The following is a 20,983-nucleotide window of genomic DNA, read 5'->3' on the forward strand; positions in this document are numbered from 1 at the left end:
GCGACTGCTCCCAAAAGGAGCTGCAGAGGTGCTGGGGAGGTGTGTGTCACACTGGATGTGTGGACGCTGCTGCAAGAGGAGGGTATGAAAGGCAAGCTCCGGAGGTAATAGCAGTGACTGGTGCAGGCCACCGCGGAGGAGTATGAACAGAGCCGGTGGGAGACAGCTTATCCGTGCTGTGCTTTGGTCTATGCACTAATCTCAGCCTCTCACTTTCATGAGTGCTAAATTCACACAAAAATGTTTTTTTTAAAACCCACCACAGGCGATTAAGCTGTGATCTAGATTAATTAGCTGCCATATTTCATTTTTAAAATCAGAACTGGCCTGTGCTGACACCAGGGAAACTTATAATATTTTTACTTGTACCTAACTGCCTCTGATTTTTCATGCTGCCTAGAACTAAGCGGCTGCTCCCAGCCCCGCTTACCCATGCCAGGCAGCTGCCTGCACCTACTGCTGGAAGCAATTCTACTGCACCCTTGGGGACGGATGGTAGGCTGAGGGTGGGGGACCAGGGATCTCCTAATGAAAGTGCTGACCCTGGTCTAACCCGCATGCCCCAAGTAGCATTGCTTCAGCGCTGAAAACAAAAGATTGATGAATTGTATAATGTACTTTTACTGCTGCTAATTTTTCTGAGTGCTGCTGTTTTGTGTCTTCTGGAGGCCAACAGGCCCTTTTGGCCACAAAACGATATTTACTCCATCCCGGCAGCTGGGCTGCTGGAGACAAAAGATGTGTCCTTGCTCCCCGAGTGATAAGCAAACATCAGAATTCACAGCAGGGAAAGGACACATCTGACAGAGGTTCAACATCAACATGGTTCACCTTCTACCTCCTATTCCTATCTTCACTTTGCACCTTTAAAACCCTGCAGAAAGCAGGGGACAGGCAACAACCTTGTTTAAGCAACATCATGGACTGGCTTTTCCAAAACTAATTTCTGAGGTGCTAAACTCTCCTGTCCAGCACTACATTGTTCCCTGTCCAATAAAACTGTAGCTCCTCAGAGCAAATGCTGTTCTACCCACCTCCACAAAATACCTTTCAGTCTTGATGATACTTTAAATGTGTTGGCTTAATAACCCCAATCATAAATCTACATCTCCCTGCTGGGATACGGAATTCTCTCAGGGATTTAATATGTTCATTCAGCAGGATCACACTCCTGTTGGGTTGTTTTATCTATTACCCTTACAGAAGGAGTCTGAACAGCACCCTCCTCAGGCCAACGAGATGCTCTGAGCAAGAAGCACCTCCTGCAACCAAGATGGAGCTTCACAGAAGAGGTGTGCATAAGGCACATAAGTGAGGTAGCAAATCCATTTACACCAAGAAGTAGAAGGCAGACACCATGTAACTCCCCATACGTTCATTGGCATATGAAGTATTTATATGAAATATCAATGAAAGTGTTCCTCAAAAACAGGTAAAACAGAGAACCTTCCTCTCCTTCCACATCTCTATGTACACCTGCTACAGCAAGCACTGCACAAATGTAAAGAACCACCAGAACAGGAACTACAAAGCAATGCCATCACCCCATGAATTTCTCAAGCAGAAGAGATGTTGCTGTGTGCTGTTCTCTGTTCCTTCCCTCCCACTCAGCAGAAAGGACTTCAGATAAATATAAAAGTTGGAAGAAAGTGAAACCATCTCCGGCACTTCACTTCCAAGATCCAAGGAGGCAAAAGGTAAGCACCCTGTAATCCTGCAACACAGCACAAAGACTTGAAACTATATTAATAGCCAACAGCAGCCATTAGAACAGGCCAGATTTTTTTTTTAAATTGGTTGGTGGTCCACAGTTCCCCCTTCTTCACCTGACTGTGAGCTCTTTCTTCCAGGGATATCCTATAATATCTCTATCACAGTGAAAAAGGTCAGATGAGTTTTTTCTTCTTTCATGCCAAGCCAGTGTTTCTCTAACTTGCCCCAACTCATACATAGGACTCCACTCCCATCCCATCTCACAGCAAATTCCTGCCTTCTCCGCTCCCTTGGAGCAGAAGTGCAGCACAGGCCTCCTACCAGCTGCTAATGTGCATCTTCCTTCTCTAGTTGCAGGGATGCTAAACACACTGTAATAAATCTCCTCGTCCCAAGGGAACAGTTCTTTTTCTTCAGGCCCCATGACATTACACACAGCAGCTCTTTCCAATGTCAAAAGCTCCATTTCAAAGCTCCTCTGCCCTCTGAAATATCCTGCTGCCCTATGTCTCATCACCCCTCCCCAGTGCAATTTGCTCCCAGCACCACCTGGCTTTCAAGTTCCCCACAACGAGTGCAGGAGGCAGGTTCTGCTTTCAGCCAGCGACAAGAGGCCACGCTAGGGCTGTCAGGTGAAAAGTACCCGTGTGTTCGTCTGGGCAGCCTTTACATATGCACCTCTTCCTCACCGCACAAGGATGCTGCTGACAACTTTCACCTTGTAGCAGAGAGACAAAATAAGACAGTCTGCAAATTTGAAGGAAAGCCCATTTCCAGTCCAGTGGCCATACAGTGCATACTGAATTAAAAAGCTGGGAAAGAAATAAAGCAGTAATCTTGCAAGGTTTGACCCCAATTTTTAAGCAAATTCTCATTCAATTTTAGAAACAGAAACCTCTGCACGTGCAAGCAAAATCTTTCTTCCTCTTCTGTGATCTCTCCTCCTCCTAAAGCTGTTGTATTCAAATTCCAGCTTTCCGTAGGACGAAATGGCTGTGTGTTTTCCGTGTATGTTCAGTAAGTTAAATGAGAAAAGTGATGAGAAATAGATGTTTCCTACCACGCTTCAGACAGAAACCTCAGTCACACAGCACGATGCAGCCACAGTGACTGGACTGCTGTCTTCACCTTTTCAGTCACCATCACTCTGTCGCAGTCTGATCTCAAGCTCCATGGCACAGGTTCAACCCTTGCTTGTCTTTCCTCCAGCTCACCATCTCCAATTGAACTCATCTCCAACAGTGTCCAGTGGATGTATGCTGTTTACAATCCAGAATGCTCATGGTCATTCTGAACCATCAACTCTCCTTTGGAGCTCTTGTCTAGAGCAGTAGAGTACTGCCTGCCATTGCTTTTTGCATTTCCTTGCAGCATCGGAGGTCTCAGAAACAGATTGTGCTAAACTTGGATTTCCTACCTACAGGGGAATATCAGGGAGGTTCTGCTTAAGGCACAATTTGCTACATTTGTCTTCCACTCTTTCTTGATTTTATCTATTGTTATAAAGATGCAATTGCTGCTCAGCTTGATGGCATTATATGGATACCTTAAAAGGTACTTGAAACCAGAGTCGGGTCTCTTCCTCCCAGTTATCTTGTTCTAGTCTTCCTTCTCCTTTGCACAGGCCGCCTTCTTCCACTGGTTTCATTCTCATAAATTTGGCAAAGGGCACTCTCATCTGGAGCCCTCTGGAATTCTCCACATGCTGGAGTGCTGTTTTGGAGTCCTGCTTTACTCACCTCTGCTGTGCTTTTATCCCGATAATATTCTTTGCAACTTCAGCGAGTTCACACTTCACCTCCTCTCACACCTCATTTGGCATTTTGTCCTCTGTGCATTTTAGCAATGCATCAAACTGCTCCCCAATTACCACTATGTAGCCTTCTCCAACATACTCCAAATTATTCCCAAAGGGCTGAAAGACTCATTTCATGCATTAGAAGCATGAAACCTGAACTCGGAAAGAAGCAGCTGGTGATCTGAGGCACTAACACACCTGGCAGAGTTTTATGGAAGGAAAATCACTAGTTTCTGCCTTTCCCGTACAAAGCTTTAAGTCCCCTTTCCCCCCCCAACTTTAATATGATTTCTTATACTAGTTCCAGGTATATCTTCCTCTACTGTGATGTTGAGCTGAATGGCCTAATATTAATCTTGCGCCAGTTTTTCACTGGGTATCCCATCTGGTTTTCACAGTTACTTGTTTTTTACACAAGTAAAAATGACAGCAGATTCAGATCCAAAGTACCTTAGAAGAAGTTTTAAAAAGCAAGTTCCCAAACACCTCAAAGCTTGTCTTTGCTTCGTCTTGTGGATTCTGCTTGCTTAGTTTCCCATATAAATTCTTAACACCAGCCTCTTCCTTCAACAACAGTGAGATGGTTTCTTCGTCTTGTGGATTCTGCTTGCTTAGTTTCCCATATAAATTCTTAACACCAGCCTCTTCCTTCAACAACAGTGACAGCATTTCATGGTTGTTAGTTGCACTCAGAAGATGAAGTAACCTGATAAAAATTACCTATTGCTGCGAGTGAAACAGAACCTGTTAGCACCGTAGTTGCTCCTAAAAGGCAGTAAGTACTGACTACATTATTACATGCAGAAGGTTTTCTATCACAGTAGAAGTCATTTTAATATGGCATCCTCCTCAAAGATTTTTCTCTGTGGCTATTAAAGGTTTTTTTTTTCCCTGGTTCAATAGTCCACATCATGGAAGTGTCAAATCTTTATCCTTTCTCTCACACTGGTGATGTACCAAAGATACAGTGACACCACCACTCAGATGTCATTCTCGCATAAGAAACAAGAGACAATGAGGATTGAGGACAAGGGTCAAAATAATGGCAACCCCCAAATTAATGGATTGTTCCCTGTTAAATCTGCATTTAATTGTTGCTCACTGCTATTCATTTAACCTGTTAAGAAAAGAACCCTGATAAACCAGCTACTGACTAAGAAAAAGATAAAGAGGATATTTGAAACACAGACCCCTACACATTCATCATATTGTGATATGGACAAACTATACCCTAGGCTGAGAAATTCCTGTATCTCCTGATGAGATACAACAGATGCTCTTGATGAGCCAATTGTGAATTTAAGACAATGTACCCGTCACTCTTAACTCAGGCCGCAAGACCCCAGCGATTCGGATCCCAATGACACAGTTATACTCCCAGCTGTCAACTACCTACACAACTGACATCAAAGATTCACTGCCAGGGAACCAGGTAGGGGATACTACTCTTCCACATAGGCTTAACCTAAATGCACCCAAAATTTCTGTGTCACTTTATTAGGAAGAGTTTGACAAACTAGTTAGAGTTTCAAGACACCATAAAATGACTGGGTAAACTAAAGTATGACGGAAAAACCTCAAAAGGCACAACATGAGGGCATGAACCAAAATATAATAGGGTCTGTCTGAACATTAGGGAACACTTTTTCACTGTGAGGATAACCGAGCATTTGCACAGGTTGCCCAAAGAGGTTGTGGAGTCTCCTGTCTTGGAGATATTCAAAAGCCATCTGGATATGGTCCTGGGCAACCGGCCCTGCTTGAGCAAGGGAGTTGGACCAGATGACCTCCAGAGGTTTCTTCCAACCTCAACCATTCTGTGATTCTGTGAGAAAGTAAGAGATTGCTTCATTTAGGAAACAGTTTGCAAATACACAAAAGATGTACTCATAAAGACAGTTACGTATTTCTCAAAGACTGCATGAAACTCATATGGGAAACACTAAAGTTTCTCTTTCCTCATCAAGCTGCTTTACCATGAGATCTCCCCAGACAGTGGAATCACTCTTAAGGGGATGTGGTGACACCATCCAAACATATACTACTAAGATGCAGAAAAGAGTGAGCAGGGTAGGACCCATCAAGGATGGCAGAGAGCCTCCCTGGAGGCTCCAGGAGGTCCGCAAACATGGAAACTCCCTCTTAATGCAGTAATGAGAGCACTGCCAAGATGCCCAGCAGAAACCTACATGCACTTTTTAGAGGACAAAGTAATTTGAACGTTTCCAAAGAGCTGGCCTGTGAAAAGAAAGGTGTGATGGCTGCTCTCCAGGCAGGCCCTGCAGCCCCTCTCGCAGCAGCGAGGTGCCCGGCGCACTGTCAGCAGAGCCCTGCAGATGGCTGCAGAGCTCTTCCAGCTCCTACCTGCACTGGAGCAATGGGCAGGTGGAGGCAAAGCCACTGACCAGTGCCCCACTGAAGGAAGAAAAACTGTTTTCCTTTCAAAAGAAGGACACTTCTCTCTATGCTGTCTTTATTTCTACCCAAATCTAACAGCCAGTCGCCTGTTGGCTGAATATCACTGTCTTTAACCTCCCAAAGATCCTGCATTTGCAAGTTTTCCTACAACGACAGCTGAAAGACAGAGATGCTCCAGATCTTCAACATGACAGCAAACTCCTCTTACAGGAGGAGAATTTGTTGCTCAAGATACTTTTCTCACCAAGGCTCTGTAGTACTAAAAGGCTCTTATGGAGCAGATATTTGAAAAGATTTATCCATTCCTCCTCTGCCTGGTGCAGAAGATCCACCTTCTTCCTATACTCCATGTCAGGCTCAAGCACTGTCCCTCAAATAAGCCACCTTCGTTCCACGGCTTCCACTCTAGCTTTAGCTCCGAACCCTTTCTAAAAAAATCGAGATGTCCATCGCTCTAGGTGCTCTCATTCTCCCAAAGCCATGTCTCCTACTCACTTTTCCCCCTTTCCAGTGTTACACAGCAGATCTAGGCTGTGCCTAGACACCCTAGGGGACAGGGTGCAAATCCTGCCTCTGTTTCAAAGGGATCACGAGTGTTTCTGTGTCCACCTTCTATCAGTTACATGCTCTGAGCACAGGAAAGCCTGATGTCTCCACTGGCCTCTCACCACGCTATGGGCAGCTCCCCACCACAGGCACACTGACACCCAGTGGAATTGGGTGCCCAAGCCACATTGCCTTCCTTGAAAATCCCAGCTGCAGTAAGGCAGCATGAACCGTTCCTCTATGGTATGTATTTACCTGCTCTATTTCCAATCTATACATCTGAATCAAATAAATTATCTCCTAAAAGGGAGTCCAGAACTTATAATAGACACCAGCCGCCCAACCTCTTTTAATCCATCCAATATTACACTCGTTAGTCATTGGGATAACAATCCTATTTGCAAATCAGTTACCTTTATCAGATAACCAACGGGACCTCGTACAATATCTATTAGTCCAACAACATCACCACCAAGATATATAACGGTTTCTGTACAAAAACCTTTCTTCTAATCCTTCTTAAACTCAACAAGACTGATTGGTTTTTATTATTCATGAATTAATTTTTAACTCTTGGTCCAACAAGGGAATTGAATCTATAACATTTTTTCAGAGACTGAAGCAAAGTAATAGTATGTTGAAAAAGGAGACCAGCCAAAAGCAGGTATTTTTTCTTCTTTCAACCAACAATTAAAGGGGCATGAGTCGGGGGGGCTGCATCTGTTTTTCTCTAAACGCCTGAGGGGAAAATTCTACGGAAAATCAGTATATTAAAACATGTATAAGTACCAAATCCTTGTACTGTGAAAGCTATTGCTTTTTGTTTCATAATTATGTTACTTTAAAAAGGCTGTGGAATTATATTTTTTCATATTTTTGAAAATAAGTCCATGTTAAAATAGGAACTCAAGAGGGGAAATTTCGACAGATGATCTGTATTATTATAGAAGTAACGATCATGGGCAGTGATTAGGGCTTATAGAATCCTCTTCAAGGACAGTTCCCTAGCTGTAATTGCTAGAAGAAAAGAAACTGCTCTGTTGTTTTGGTTCGGTTTGATTTTGTGAGGGTTTTTTGGCTTTGGGGTTTTTTTGTTGTTTTAGAAAAACACTTCTAAAAGAATAAAAAGAGAATGGTCAGAAACACTGCAGATGTTGAAATAAAAAACCAAAATATCTCATCATCAAATAACTTTCTAAGCAGCAGGTTTCATAAGAGGAAGCACACTATATTCTGTGCTTTTCAAAACCAAAATCACATTAAAAAAGAAAAAAAAACCAAAAACAAAAGTTTCCAAAATAACCAAAAATTAAACACAAAGAAGAAAGACATTCCAAACCACTGACTTTTCTGGCTATGGCACCTGAGCATAGCTTTATCTGGACAATGTTAGCTGGATCTATGTTCTGCACATAATTTTTCTAATTCCTCTCTAATACTTAATTAAAGAAAATCCTGATCCTCTTTAAAAATCACAAATTCCAATATGCATTCATTTATAAACAGAAGATCTAACTGCAGTTATTTAGTAGCACCTAACCCTATACAACCCATAATTAAATATGTTCTGAAAGAAACACCACATTTTTTTTAAGCACATATATTACATGTGGTATATTTTTTACAGCATTCTACATTTATAGAAATACTTCTATGCAAGGCTATCAACAGACCTACAAACTTTAATTAACAAAGACTTGGAAGTACCTTATGGTGAAGACAGACACACCTATCCTTTTTTTAATACATATTTATACATGCATATACACACAGAAATACGCAACCATATGCAGAAAGGTTTGCATATGCATACAAAGAGATATTGTACGGACAACTGTTTAAGTGAAACAGTACACTATGCAATATTGAACGAACATGTGGTTATATAAAAAATTATGTATTTCATAGACGTGCATTCTGTCAATTTACAGTGTGTGCACATGTATTTAAAAAGAAGCACATACACACACCCCTGATCCATATCCACCCATGCACTTACAGATCACAGTATGCAAGAAAATTGTTTCTCTCATACTTTGAGTCATTCTAGTCCTCTACAGCACACCTGGTGCCACTGTGCAACTTGTATCAATTATTCTGATATACACCTGTCTGGCATTATCTATGCAAAGTAATACATACAGACATATCGATAGACTTAAACATCATTTTCAAAATGTCATATTTGCTACAATCTGTTCAGGCAAAAAGAAGCCACAATAAGTGAAGTCAACATCCTTCACGAAACCCACAAACCGAAATGCAAGTTCGTGTGTCAGGATTTCTGTGACTTCAAAAGTGAGTCGCAATTGCACCAGACAGCTGTGGCCCCCTCCCTGCCCCTGCCCCTGCCCAGGCAGCACTGCAGGCTGCCAAGCGTCGCTTGGAAGTCGCTGGTTAATACAGTTAGGTGTACGGAGAGCCCTGATCCAGCCAGATACCTTTGCGCCACTGATGAACCTGATAACAAAAATTGCCTACTAAAGAGTGTCAGGACCATCGTTTTTAGTTTCATAGGAGAATGTTTTCAGTATCACCCTATACTATTACCCTCTTTAGTCAACAAAAATGACCAAAAAAAATCTCATCAACAGAAATACAAACACTAGGAAGAAACTGAATTAAACTCTTTAAGATAGAAGTGGAAGCAACATCGTGTATGTCTGAAAAGGAGCCGAAGGAATGACTCTGTGTGTTCTGAAGAATTAAATCGCTCTTCTTCCCCTACAGCACTTTCTGAACTGTTAAAACTTGATAGCGATCACATGCCATACATGGTCCAGAAACCAAGGAAAATAAAATGACAGCAAATCCTCAAAATTGCTGTATAAATCAAAGATTGACTTAAAAAATAAAAAGCAAAGTATGAAGAAAATGTGCACACTGAAAATGCGTATCGGCTAATTCAGGTTATGTGCACCGAAACCTAAACCAAATTCCTTCAGGGATCAGCACCACCCTATGCTCTTCACTGCTATGTTGCTACATCTGTGAAAAACTCATCGAGATAAGTATAATTTCTTAAATCAGGAAACAAATCATATGTTTGAGAACAAGAAACTTGTCAGATTGACTGAATAAAAACAAAAAGAAACACACAAGACTTTAGAAAAATAGAATCTGTTGAAGAATAATTCTTTAGTGTCCTTATTTCCAGCTGTTTAATTTTTAAATATATAAAATGGTGTAAATCTCAGTGAGAAATTTGGTTTGCAATCATTCATGTCAGCACATTTAAAAAAAAGTACTTGCGGCAACTGATGGAAAAATCATATTTCTGTCTTATTTTCATCCAAGTGCTTACATGTTCTTAAAATAATCATCTCTATATGCAAAATCATAACAGGAGAATTGAACATTTTTTTAAAGCTGTTCTTTTGACCTTTCTCTTGAGTAAAAGGACAGTGAGACAATACACTCACCAGCATTGTTCACAGTGACGGCTCCATCACCGGAGATTGAGGGCCATTATTACTAAAGGGAACTTTAAAGTGCCAGGAGAAAAAGGGGGGAAAATTAGAAAATAACACTTCTACATATACTGTATGTACAAAAAGCCTTTCAGAACAGTAGACACAGAGCAACAAGAAATCTTCATCTAAAAACAGCTGCAGTAACAGACAGACAATCAATTCAAAACAAAAGGTGCTATGAGAAATTGTCTCCTGTTACGCAGGATAGTCTAAGCTGGAAGTCCCACATTATAAACTATTCTAATTTAAGAAAAATATATGGCCCTTAAAATACATGGTAAATCCAACATCATTTCTGGGAATGGAAAAGGAAAATCTGGACTGAAGGAAGGGGTTCTCATCAAAGGCTCTTACCCTATCAAGAAGAAACTAGAACAGGCTTCCTTTTCCTTCTAAGCCTTCAACAGGATGCAATATTTGTGATTATCCTTGCAGTTGTGACAAAAATGGCATTAAAATGGTTACCCCTCTCTACATTTAAGCTATTTTCTTTTGCATATACAAAAATGCAAGACTGAATAAAATTTTGTCAAAAACAAGAACAGTCCTACCCCAAATTTTATTGCACTTTAAGTCCTATCTTAAAAAAAAAAACAAACAACAAAACAAAACAAAAAAGAAGAGACAATATTCACACGAAACAGCAAAGTACCCCTCTCTGCTTCCTATGTAAGTTTGTGACTTTATGAATAGATTCTTATGGCTCGGGAATATTCTTTGTAGGACGACAAAAGTCACCCTAAGGGTGACTAGACTGAGATTTGCCACGATCCCACAAAACGGACAGGATTTCTTACATATTTATTCCTCCCCCATTCAGAAAGGCAGTGCAAGAAAATTCCAGCTCAGCAGGGACACAGAGCCATCGCAGGTTGTGTGATAACAGCTTGCCACCTGCTTTTCGCAAGTTGTCTTTGCGAAGTGCAAGGGGCACTGAATAGTAACGTTGCCTGTGGTGATAGGGATGCACTGAAGAGCTCAGTATGCAAAAGCACTTACTGGTACACAGTGCTCTTCACAAAGGGCATTGCAGAACGCTTCCCAGACTGTGTCAGAAGTGCTAGGAGAGGAAATATCAGCGCGTGTGTCGCAGGAGGAACATAAGCACTTGCCATCACAATAGAAGAAGGTATAGGCAAATACAGGTACAATGCTGCTCAAAGCAAAAAAAAAAAACAAGGTGGGGAGAAGGGAAAGACAGGAAATTAGCAGCAGTGAGACTAAAAGGAGCTTTTCTTTGCAAGAACAGCAAGGGTTAACAGTGGCATCCAAGCTCCGGTCCAGTCAAGATAGGGTCAAATGATGTGCAGTGAAAGTTTCAAGTCCTCAATCCCCCAGAGCTTGTTTGCTAATTACATTTGCAATTACAAACATGACAAATATATTATTATACAGTGCGTTCCACCTTGAGCAGGCATGTTTCTCCTCACGGACAGTCAGTGCCAGCAGCCAGACTCTCAAGCACTGGGGGAATTCAAGTGCACTGTGCTCCAGCTGCAAGGATCATTTTGTGGGCATCTCTATTGCTCTGAAGAGACAGGTAAAAGCTTTAGAGAGAGGCAGCATAGCAAGGATGGAAACAAACGCAGAGAATAAGTTACTACAATTTAATTCCTAAGAAGTAAAACTCACCAGATCAATAGCTATTACTAATAAATAATACTAAATTATGTTCTGTTCCTGATGACAGGAACAAAGCACTTTGCACATGCAAGCTACATAGAAATGACTACATTCACAACTCAAATGCAGCCAATACCTGGAAGACAGAAAGAAATCAAGACTTTCCTATTTTCGGCAAGGTCACCACAGCCAAGTACTGCTAATATCGTCTTCGTTTAGATCCTTCGCTAAACAACTAACCCTCTGATTCATAGTTTGCCATGGAAGCTCTGATCTTTCCTTCCCCCCCCCCCCACCTCAGTTTCTATAGCAGCATTACCTAGGAACCTCGCTGCTGGGTACTGGACAGATGCTAAATTTACTTGCTCACACTGCACAAACTAAAAATTCTCTTGTGCTCCCAGGCTGTAAAGTTACCATCGGTAGCTCCATGGAATAAAGAACGGGTCTTACTGGGAAGAATTTCCCGGTCTCTGCAATCGACAGTGGAACCGTTGACACACACCACTACCTGCCGCTACGACCCCCAATTCCTAAACCCGGGAGTGCACGTTCGAAGAAGACGGGGAAGGGATTTTGTCTTTTCTATCCAAAAAGGATTTTGTCTTTTATATCCAAGCTTTGTCACCACCTTTTTCTACTTTTACTATTTCTTTCCTTAATTAAATCTCTTTTAGATATTTTACACTCTTTGGAGAAATTCCACTGTGCTCCCAACAGAACCTGTGAAGTTCATCTAGTCTCAGGTTTAAACCTTTTACCTTCTCCCTTCTTCCATTCTCTAAGAGAGCTTGTCTCCTTTGAGCCCTAGAAAATTTGGTTAAGAGACTCACTGGAACAATGCACAAAACTTCTTATGGGACTAAAATTAATTGAAGAATATGGGTGTTTTCAAATGACATGAAATTCTGAGCAGTAGTAATAGCGCAGAAACGGGGCTGGGGAGTAACAGTGGAAAGGGCACAGAGAGCAGAGCAACATTCTCTTGAAGAGGAAGAAAACGGGATGTGAAATCTCTGTCACAGCAACTTTCTCTGATGCAATCTCTCCAAAGTCTTTCCCCTCTCAGGCTAAATGCAATATTTATTGATTACTTCAAATCAATACAATGAAAAAAATCCTATTTTTTAAATATATTGATCTTTCCATATTTCTCAATAATTGATAATGATTAGATCATCTTTACTTTTACAAGTGGAATTGGAAGAGGAGGGAAAAGTTAATACAAACACTTTAAAGGTACCAGTTTCCTCATCAGCCTTGCGCTCAATAAATTTAGTATACTGAGACCCCATTCTATGATGGGAGCCTCGTCAGGAACCCAGTAACTAGGCCATTTCCCTTACAGAGGTTTTTCAATTTATTCTGTCAATAAAGCAAACAACTCCCCCCCCACTCTCCACAGTTAACAACTCCTCCCTATCCCATACTTTCAGAGATACTCAGAGCAGACAGTTGCATTCAGCTTCTCTGACTCAGATTTCCTCCCATTCACAGAATACGGAGATTTCCAGTAACCTCTGAAATCAAGTCACATTTCCTCAGTCTGTGCATTAGAGTCAGTGACAACAACTTTGTTAATTCTCTGTCACAGAGTCTGGAATCCGTTTCTTCATTGACTTAAAATTCCAACGTTATACCTTTCTGTCTCTCTATCAAATATGTCACTCCTTTCAACTTTTTCCTTCTGTTCATAAAATAATTTTCATTTTTATCAGATCAATGACTCATGTGTCTTTCTTGTACATCAGAGGAAACAGTGTAAGAGACATAGCATCTGGCAGGATGCCCTCATTTGCCAATGATTTTTATTTTCCCTTCATGATGGTTCCTTGGTCAGTTTCTGTCTGTCATGTAGAATATTAATTAGAAACAGAGATGGCAATTTTGTAGTCCTATCAACATTTCTAGCTGCAACTATAACTAGGCAGAAAAAAATATTGTCTGGGATGTGGAAGTTAATACGCAAAAGTAAAAACGCCATATTTCACTGTCCTTTGAAACAGCCTTAGGTTTGCATATGAGGGAGACGCAACACCAATATTCAGTATGAGCATACATATGTATGTGCATATTCCTACACATAAATATTTATAGATGCACACATGTGTTTGCGTGTGAATATAATCACATCTTTTATATGTCAGGGTGTACATTTGCGGTGTCTGCACACGCGTTCCCTTCCCGCTGTACTGCAGACAGACGTTGTCAGTACAGTGTAACTAATGTATTCTCGCCATATGCCCTCACCTGAGAGACAAACTGCAGGTACAAATCATTGTCTTTGTTAGTTTCCCAATTTGAACTCGTACAAAAGCTTCCTCCTTGGAGCTGCATCACCTGCCCCAGGAATAATTCTCCCAAAGGTCAGTACCAAAAGGTATAAAAGGGGTTGCTAAAGAGTTGATTCCTACGTAAGAAATGAAATACATATGCTGCCCTAGGACACATGCACGGAGGGTCAAAATTAGGAAGAAGCATTTTCTTACTCTCCCTGCAAGACCCTGCACTGAGGGAAACCACACAACCCGCTGACCAGAACTTCCGCAGGTTTCTGGTATAATCACTCAGATCAACACACGCAGGCAAAGGAAAGGGAACTTTCACTGCTTGAGGAAGACAAATCCAAGACCTGATGAGTGGGATTAGGTACAACGAATTCCTTTGCTTAGTTTTTGTTCAGACTCTTCCTGGGTCTGACTGTTACAAAAATTAAGTTCTCCTTGAACTCCAAGGTGAAGGGAGTCACCTTTTCTGTCCTTTACCTTGTTCATCCCCCCTCTCTCTCTCTCAGTAATCGTGAGGTGAAATACAGTTTCCAGGTAACTGTATGGATCACGTATTGAGTGACCGCATCCACTTCTCTTCCTACTTTTGCTCTTATTTTTTCCTATAGCTTAACCAGCAACTAAACAATAAGAGCCAGTCTGCAATATTTTTAAATTCACTTCTAATTTAAGGTTTCATTTGACAAAAAATTCTGTCCACGTAATTTAAAGCAGTATTTTTTTTTTAAAAATAAAAGGAATATAACTATTAAAATCTTTTCAATGGCTAGCAGTCAGAAAGTAAATCAGTACAATATGGATAATAAGCTGTGTAGTGATACAGGCACAAATACAACACCTGTATTTACATTATATGTTCACAATATAATTGTGTTACAGTGGGAGAAAAAAATAGCTAAAGGGATATATATTGGGCCAACTTCTATGCTCAGCTCCAGGAATGCAACCTGAAATCTAACCTTAACAAAACCAGAATGTATATCAAATCAGTACCTGACACACTGCACGTATACCTTTAAATATATTATATTTTTATGGCTTCTCACATCTTTTCCTTCTCTCAGTAACTTTTTCCAGACTTAGCCATACTTCCCTGCATCATTGTACACCTTTAATTAAAAAAAAAAAAAAAAAAAAAAGAAATTAATAAAGAGATTGAGATATTTTAAATTGTATTTCTCGGTCTCTCTTCTTCAACATCACCAGTGTTGAAGAGGTTAGTTGGCACACAGAACCAAGCCAAGCACTTCCCTAAACAGAGAGCTTTCCAACAGTTTCTCATCTCAAAAAGCAGCACTCTCTGTCCACTGTAAAGCTGTAGGGGCTCAGTGGCACTTCCCCCAGGGCCACCTTCATCTGTCTACTCAGCGGCCAAAGAGTTGTGAAAATGGGTAAGGTGCACTTGACATTGTTGAGAGCAGACTGAGGGCGCATGGAAAAGTAAAACGCGTCAACAGTAACACAAATTGCAGGTTGCTTCTTACTATTCTCATGTTGTTTGAGTTCCTTTACTCAATTTCAAAAGTAGAAAAAATAAAAGGAAAAAGTTAAGAGACAATACAGTAAGTGCTGAATATCTAGCTTTTGACTGTGGCATTTTGTTCTTTTTTTTTTTTTTTTTTTTTTGTTAATGAAGGTAAATGCACTTTCTATTTTTGCCTTAATATTAAAAGACTCCCAGCGGCATACAGAATACATTTCCCTTAAGAAACTGTTTGTTTATTTTTAATTCAAAATGGAGCAGCCACAAGTGAAGCACCAGTGGGGAAAAGAAAATCACATGGGTTAGATTATTAATTTCTATTAACAATACTAAGTCTCATTTTAATGAAAGTGCTGGAAGCAGGGGATTAAAGGAAGAAGAAATGAGTGTAAGGACAGAAGGAATATCAGGAAACAAGAGACAGAAAGACAGATAAAAAACAGCTGTAATGAGGAAAAAGGGGAAAGTATCATTTTTAATTTTACTAAATACAACGTGTTCTTAAAACAAAAGCAATGAAAATAGGCAAAAGTACTTCACTCCCACCTCTGATGACACCACAGAACCTGCGTAGGTGACACATGGATTAACATGGAAACACACAAAAGGGGACTCTGCTGAGGGTGAGATTTATTGGAGAGGAGAAATGCATTTTAAATGAATTGCGCCAGTCAGCTGGATGCAAACGCAGAGGAAGATTTCGCCTTGTTTACTAACTTCCCCGAAAGGATCAAGCCAAACTTAAAACACTAAAGTGATTTTAAATACAGCATTACCAGGCACAGCCCACTTCGGAATACAAAGAGCAGTAGCAGGTGCTAAGGTATCAGCCACCGGTCCCAGGTTGGGATGTTTGCTTGCCAGCCCTCCGACTCACTCCGCTCTTTCCCCGGGCCGGCTATCCAAACAGTAAGCTGTGGGAAACTAAATTTCCATAGGGCATTTCAGGTGAAAAACGGACTTTTTATAACAAAAGACAGCGCTTTAATGGATCTACTTTGTGTAATTTTATAGGTACATCTCTTTACAGACACCTAGTAGTTAATCTGATAAAAAATCCTAGCACCGACGGAAAGTAAAACTGCGCAGAAAGGACTGGCAGTGCTCACTGTGAGCTGCCTGCTCCTAGGAGATGAAGCATTAGAGGGAGAAGTTACAAGGCAAGAAAGAAAACAGACCAACACACCGACCCCCTTAAAGCGCTCCGCCGCGGACTCTGCCGCACCTGCCCGCCCGGAGGTGCGCATCGCCCTGCCCGCGGCCGGCCGCTCGGATGCACCCCGCCACATGCGGTGCCCCGCGGGGGCGGGAGGTAGGCGGCTCTGCGGCAGGGAGGCAGGGGGACTTGCGGGGTCGCTGCCCCATCCCACCCGCAGCGGGACGCAGCGCCGGTCCGTCCCCGCCCGCCGCCCCCCCGGCCCGCCCGGCCCCGGCGCGGCACAGCGCGGCACGGCACACTCACTGGTTGTGGTAGCCGAGCGGGGCGGAGATGCAGAGCTCGGAAATGTCCATCAGTCCCGTTTGAGCATTCCCGGTTGGAGGAGAAAAAAAAAAAAAAAAAAAAGAAAGGGGGAAAAAAAAAAAAGAAAAAAAAAAAAAAAACAAAAAAAAAACAAAACACCAAACCAAACCAAAAAACCAACCCAACGAACCACAACATCTCCAGGTCCGTTGTGTTTTCACGTGGGAAGGTTATTTTTAGAACATGCTGAGGATGGTCCTACGCCACTGAAGCTTTTTCGTAACGTTTTAACGCGTACTTGGGTTTGCAAGAACTCAAATACAGTAGTGTCTGGCTTTTAAATTGCATTAAAAAAACGGAGGAATTAAGACAAGAGCCTCTGGCGTTCGCTCGCGTTTTTTATGGTCACGCTTCAAATTCCTCCCGCGAGCGAGGAAGTCCTGAATGGAATGAAAACTGGAAAAAAACCTAAAAGTTCCTGGAAGCGACCCCTGTCAGTCGTCGTCAGAATCAAATTTAAGGAAAGGAAAGGAAAAAAACAAAAAGCTACCCTTGGATGCTGGGACGAGGGGGGTGTGTGTGTGTGTGTGTGTGTGCTGTAAGAAGGCACACGCGTGTCCATCTGGTCTCCTCTAAGTTCCCGGGCCGGGGCCGGGGCCGGTGCGGTGCGGGCCGCTGGCACTGCTTGACCCTGGCACCGCAGCCGGGGCGACGGGGCCGCCGGCAGCGCGGGTGACACGAAATCGCGGCTCCAGCCCGGTCCCACCACGGGAACGATGGCAGCGGCAGCCCGCGCTCCCCTTGCCTCCTGCCCACTGATGTGTCTCTCGTGGGCACCGGCTGCAGAGTTTAGGGTTAAGCAAAACGTTGAGGTGGAGGGTGCCCTGCTGAGCCCCGCACGGGAACACGGGCGGGCCTCTGGTCCACCCGGCGGGCAGCCCGCACGCACAGCACCACGCAGCAGCCTGCCGCTCTGTACGTACATGTCACGGGCACCGTTACACCCAAACACGACCCCACATACGCTCACATTGTGCACACGCACAGACCCCCGTCTCAGACTGACCCAGCTGAATCATTGTACACGGGCATCTGCTTTCCCATACGCACACAAACTCTTTCAGGCAGGCGGGCAGAAGGGTGTCCGAGTCCCGTTTTAAACGGGTGTAATTCAGATGTCACTTCAGTGCAGCTTATGAAACCACACTGGAACAAATCCTGGCACATGAGATCAGAATCAGACGTTCAGGATAACGGCACATATTCCCACGCACACAAACCACAGATGCAGACCCTCAGAAATCTTCACAAACATCAAAACTGGCACACACAACTAGCCTCGTGAAAGACACATTTTCAAAGCTCTGCACAAATTCTGGGTGCCATTAGAGTCAGCGTGCTTTCACAATCCCCACACACATTTTCACACTCATACAATTCCACTGCATATTTACAGCAATGTACCAATACCTATCCGAAGATCCCCCTCCACGTTAGCACGTGAGCCTCTCGGGCACATGCCTAACACACACACAGTCTTGCACTGAAAGCCCAACTCACATCCAGGTATCCTACAGGATCTAATTGTCCCTTCCTACCTACTCTCCACCTTCTACACTGCACTCACGCACACCTCTCCTATGCTTCATCTTTAGATGCCTAGTGCTCAAATACATAAAAATATCCTTAACAGATAAACAAGAACTAGAGGCCTTTTTAAAAGGAAAATACAAACACACCTGGATAAAATCTTCATTCTCTTATGCCAGGCAAACAAAAAGAAAAGAAAAAAAAAAGTAGGAGCTAAGAGAATATTTCTTAATAAAAAAGCTAGAATCTATTTGAAGCAAGAAGCAAAGGGTGAACTAGGAGAAGCAAAGGGTGGACTACAGCATTTAAGATGACGAGGGCAAAGCAGCATAGAAGAAAATGCAGTGTGGTTCAGCTATAAGCACAGCAATAAACACTGACTAAATTAAGCTAAAACTTTTCATACAATCAGTATTTGTAGAAACTTGAGAATATTCAAAAAAGAGGAATAGCCGAATTCACAGCCAGTGCAAACTGCCCTTGCTTTACTGAAGTCTATCCGTGCAACTTCCTCACTACCTCTGCTACCAGAGTTCTTAACAAAATACCATGCAAACTTATGGTATGCCTGCCCTAGAGTGTCCCCAGGCCATGTTGGGGACAAGCTGTTTGATTCTGATCAACTGTCCTTGAGACAGGACAGCATTGGGATGTCAAAACAGAGGTCTTTTATGGTGAGAGGTATACAGGAAGATGGCACAGAAAACAGGTTAGTTTAGAAAATGGGAGTTAGAGAGAAGACTCATACAGAGTTTTTACAGCAGAATCTGATTACCTGAATGTTGCAGTTGACACAATTCAGTTTATGCATCTTTCCAGAAAGCAGAATTAATATAAATGGAACATATACGTATATACATTTGTACACCTAAGTGATATATCAGCCCAACAGAAGCTCTAAGGTACTTTAAATGTTGAAGAGACAGAAGACAAGAGCTTTAGTAGGGCATTAGCATTAGTAGGGCCCAGGTTTGTAAGCAAGGAATCTCACCAACCACAACAGAGAACACCTGACCGAGCAGAGGCAAGAAGGATGAAACCAACACCTGTGCATTTCCAACCGAAATCTGAGGTCAGAGAGGGACTCACTGATGACCTAGCTGCCCCATGAAGAAGATTCCTGATACACAGTAGCAAAAGAGCCCGCAGGAGGCACACAGGGTCAGGGCCTGGGCAGGCTACAGTTAAAGAGCAGTCAGGGTGCTTGCAGTGAGATGATTTTGATGGAAAACAACTTTCTCCAGAAAGATGCGACCTGGGTGGATCCTGACTGGGCTGTCAGCATTTGGAAAACAAAGGTGGAATTGGCCTGGCAGGCGGATCCTGCTGTTCCAATAGCTGATGTTTTAATTTTGCACTTTTAACTTTTATTCAGGCCGAGGTGAGGCAAGTAGGGAGCCATGCGATCGCCTGGCACAAGGTCCACAGGGCCGAATTAACTGATATAAACAGTACAATGGTGGGTTTGTACTCTGGAAATGGGCTGCTGCTGACAGAAGACTGCCTGGGTAAGGTGGGTATTTACAGAGTGGTGCAGAAATGTAACATTAATCTCTTCTGACTCAGTGCAAATAGACAAATGGAGCTCCCCCTGCCCTGAGAGTAGCTGTGCAAAGGCCTGGCTCTTCCTTTCTGAGAAGGATAGAAATGAATAGTCTCTGCTGGCTGGGCCTGACCCGCCAACCTGAATTCCCCAAGAAAGAGGGCAAGAGTCCTGCAGGCTGATTTTGGAACTTCAGGAGGCTTCATCTTTTACAAACCCCTCCACACACAGCACTTGCTGAGCTCTTCTCACAGCTTTAGCCAATTTCTCTTCCCCCCAAAGAATAAAGAAGGAAACACTGATCTCCAGATGGCCTTCGTTCCGTTCCTTATATTTTTTTAAAAAAGTACCAAGGCAAAGTTAGAAAGGACTTTTAAGATTTAGCTGGCAGATCTAACCTTGGTTTGGGTGAATACAAGGTGGAACTACACATGCAACAGCAGCAGAGCCTTGCTTTGTGAGCGCAGCATTTCTTTGCTGGCCTCACCAAATCCTGCCCTGGAACTGCTTCTCTCTGCTTGCGGAGGGGCAGGAACAGTCCTGGCCGCTCAGTCTGTGGCCTCTAAGCAGAGCACACACACAGGTGTTCTAGGAAGTGCTACCCACTGGGATGACTTTCCTAAGGCAGCCTCTAGCGTTTGGGATCACTGCTTCTTCTCACACCTGGTCTAAATTCAGAACAGTGACTTTCCATGGGTGTTAAGCCTCAGAGAGTGCACAACTGTAGTGCTATAGGCTGATGGAGCTATAGGCATCAGTTCTTTGAGACATGCAATCCCCTTCCCCAGAAAGAAAGCAAGAATTGCGAAGGCATGTCTCTACTTTTGCTGGCTCTTCCAAGAGATGATGGATAGAGATTTTCTTTGGAGAATTTCCTGCCATCCTTTAATGACTAATCCGGTTTTGATAGATTATTTTTTTTTTGCTTTTTTAAAAACTTTTATCATGGAATAATGATCAACTTTCCAGCAAGCTGACTGATTGACTGACAGAAATTTCATTTGGTCTAATATAGGAGGAACCCGCAAATCATGCCAAACAAACCT

The 20,983-nt window shown here is 42.6% G+C and overlaps 1 protein-coding gene across 3 annotated transcripts in view; it reads right to left on the minus strand.

Moving 5' to 3' along the window:
* Window positions 1-20,983, minus strand: part of ESRRB (estrogen-related receptor beta) — a 131,184-nt gene that overhangs the window by 69,564 nt on the left and 40,637 nt on the right. The window contains exon 1 of one of the 3 annotated variants that reach the window (XM_014941939.1): window positions 16,805-16,895. The exons of the other annotated variants lie outside the window; for them this stretch is intronic. Within the exon in view, the coding sequence (XP_014797425.1) occupies window positions 16,805-16,854 (50 nt within the window). The 5' untranslated portion in view covers window positions 16,855-16,895. Of the gene's footprint in view, window positions 1-16,804; window positions 16,896-20,983 lie in introns of those variants that run through there. 3 annotated transcript variants of the gene reach the window in all.

The sequence above is a fragment of the Calidris pugnax genome, unplaced genomic scaffold, assembly GCF_001431845.1.
Source record: "Calidris pugnax isolate Ruff unplaced genomic scaffold, ASM143184v1 scaffold56, whole genome shotgun sequence".
NCBI lineage: Eukaryota > Metazoa > Chordata > Aves > Charadriiformes > Scolopacidae > Calidris > Calidris pugnax.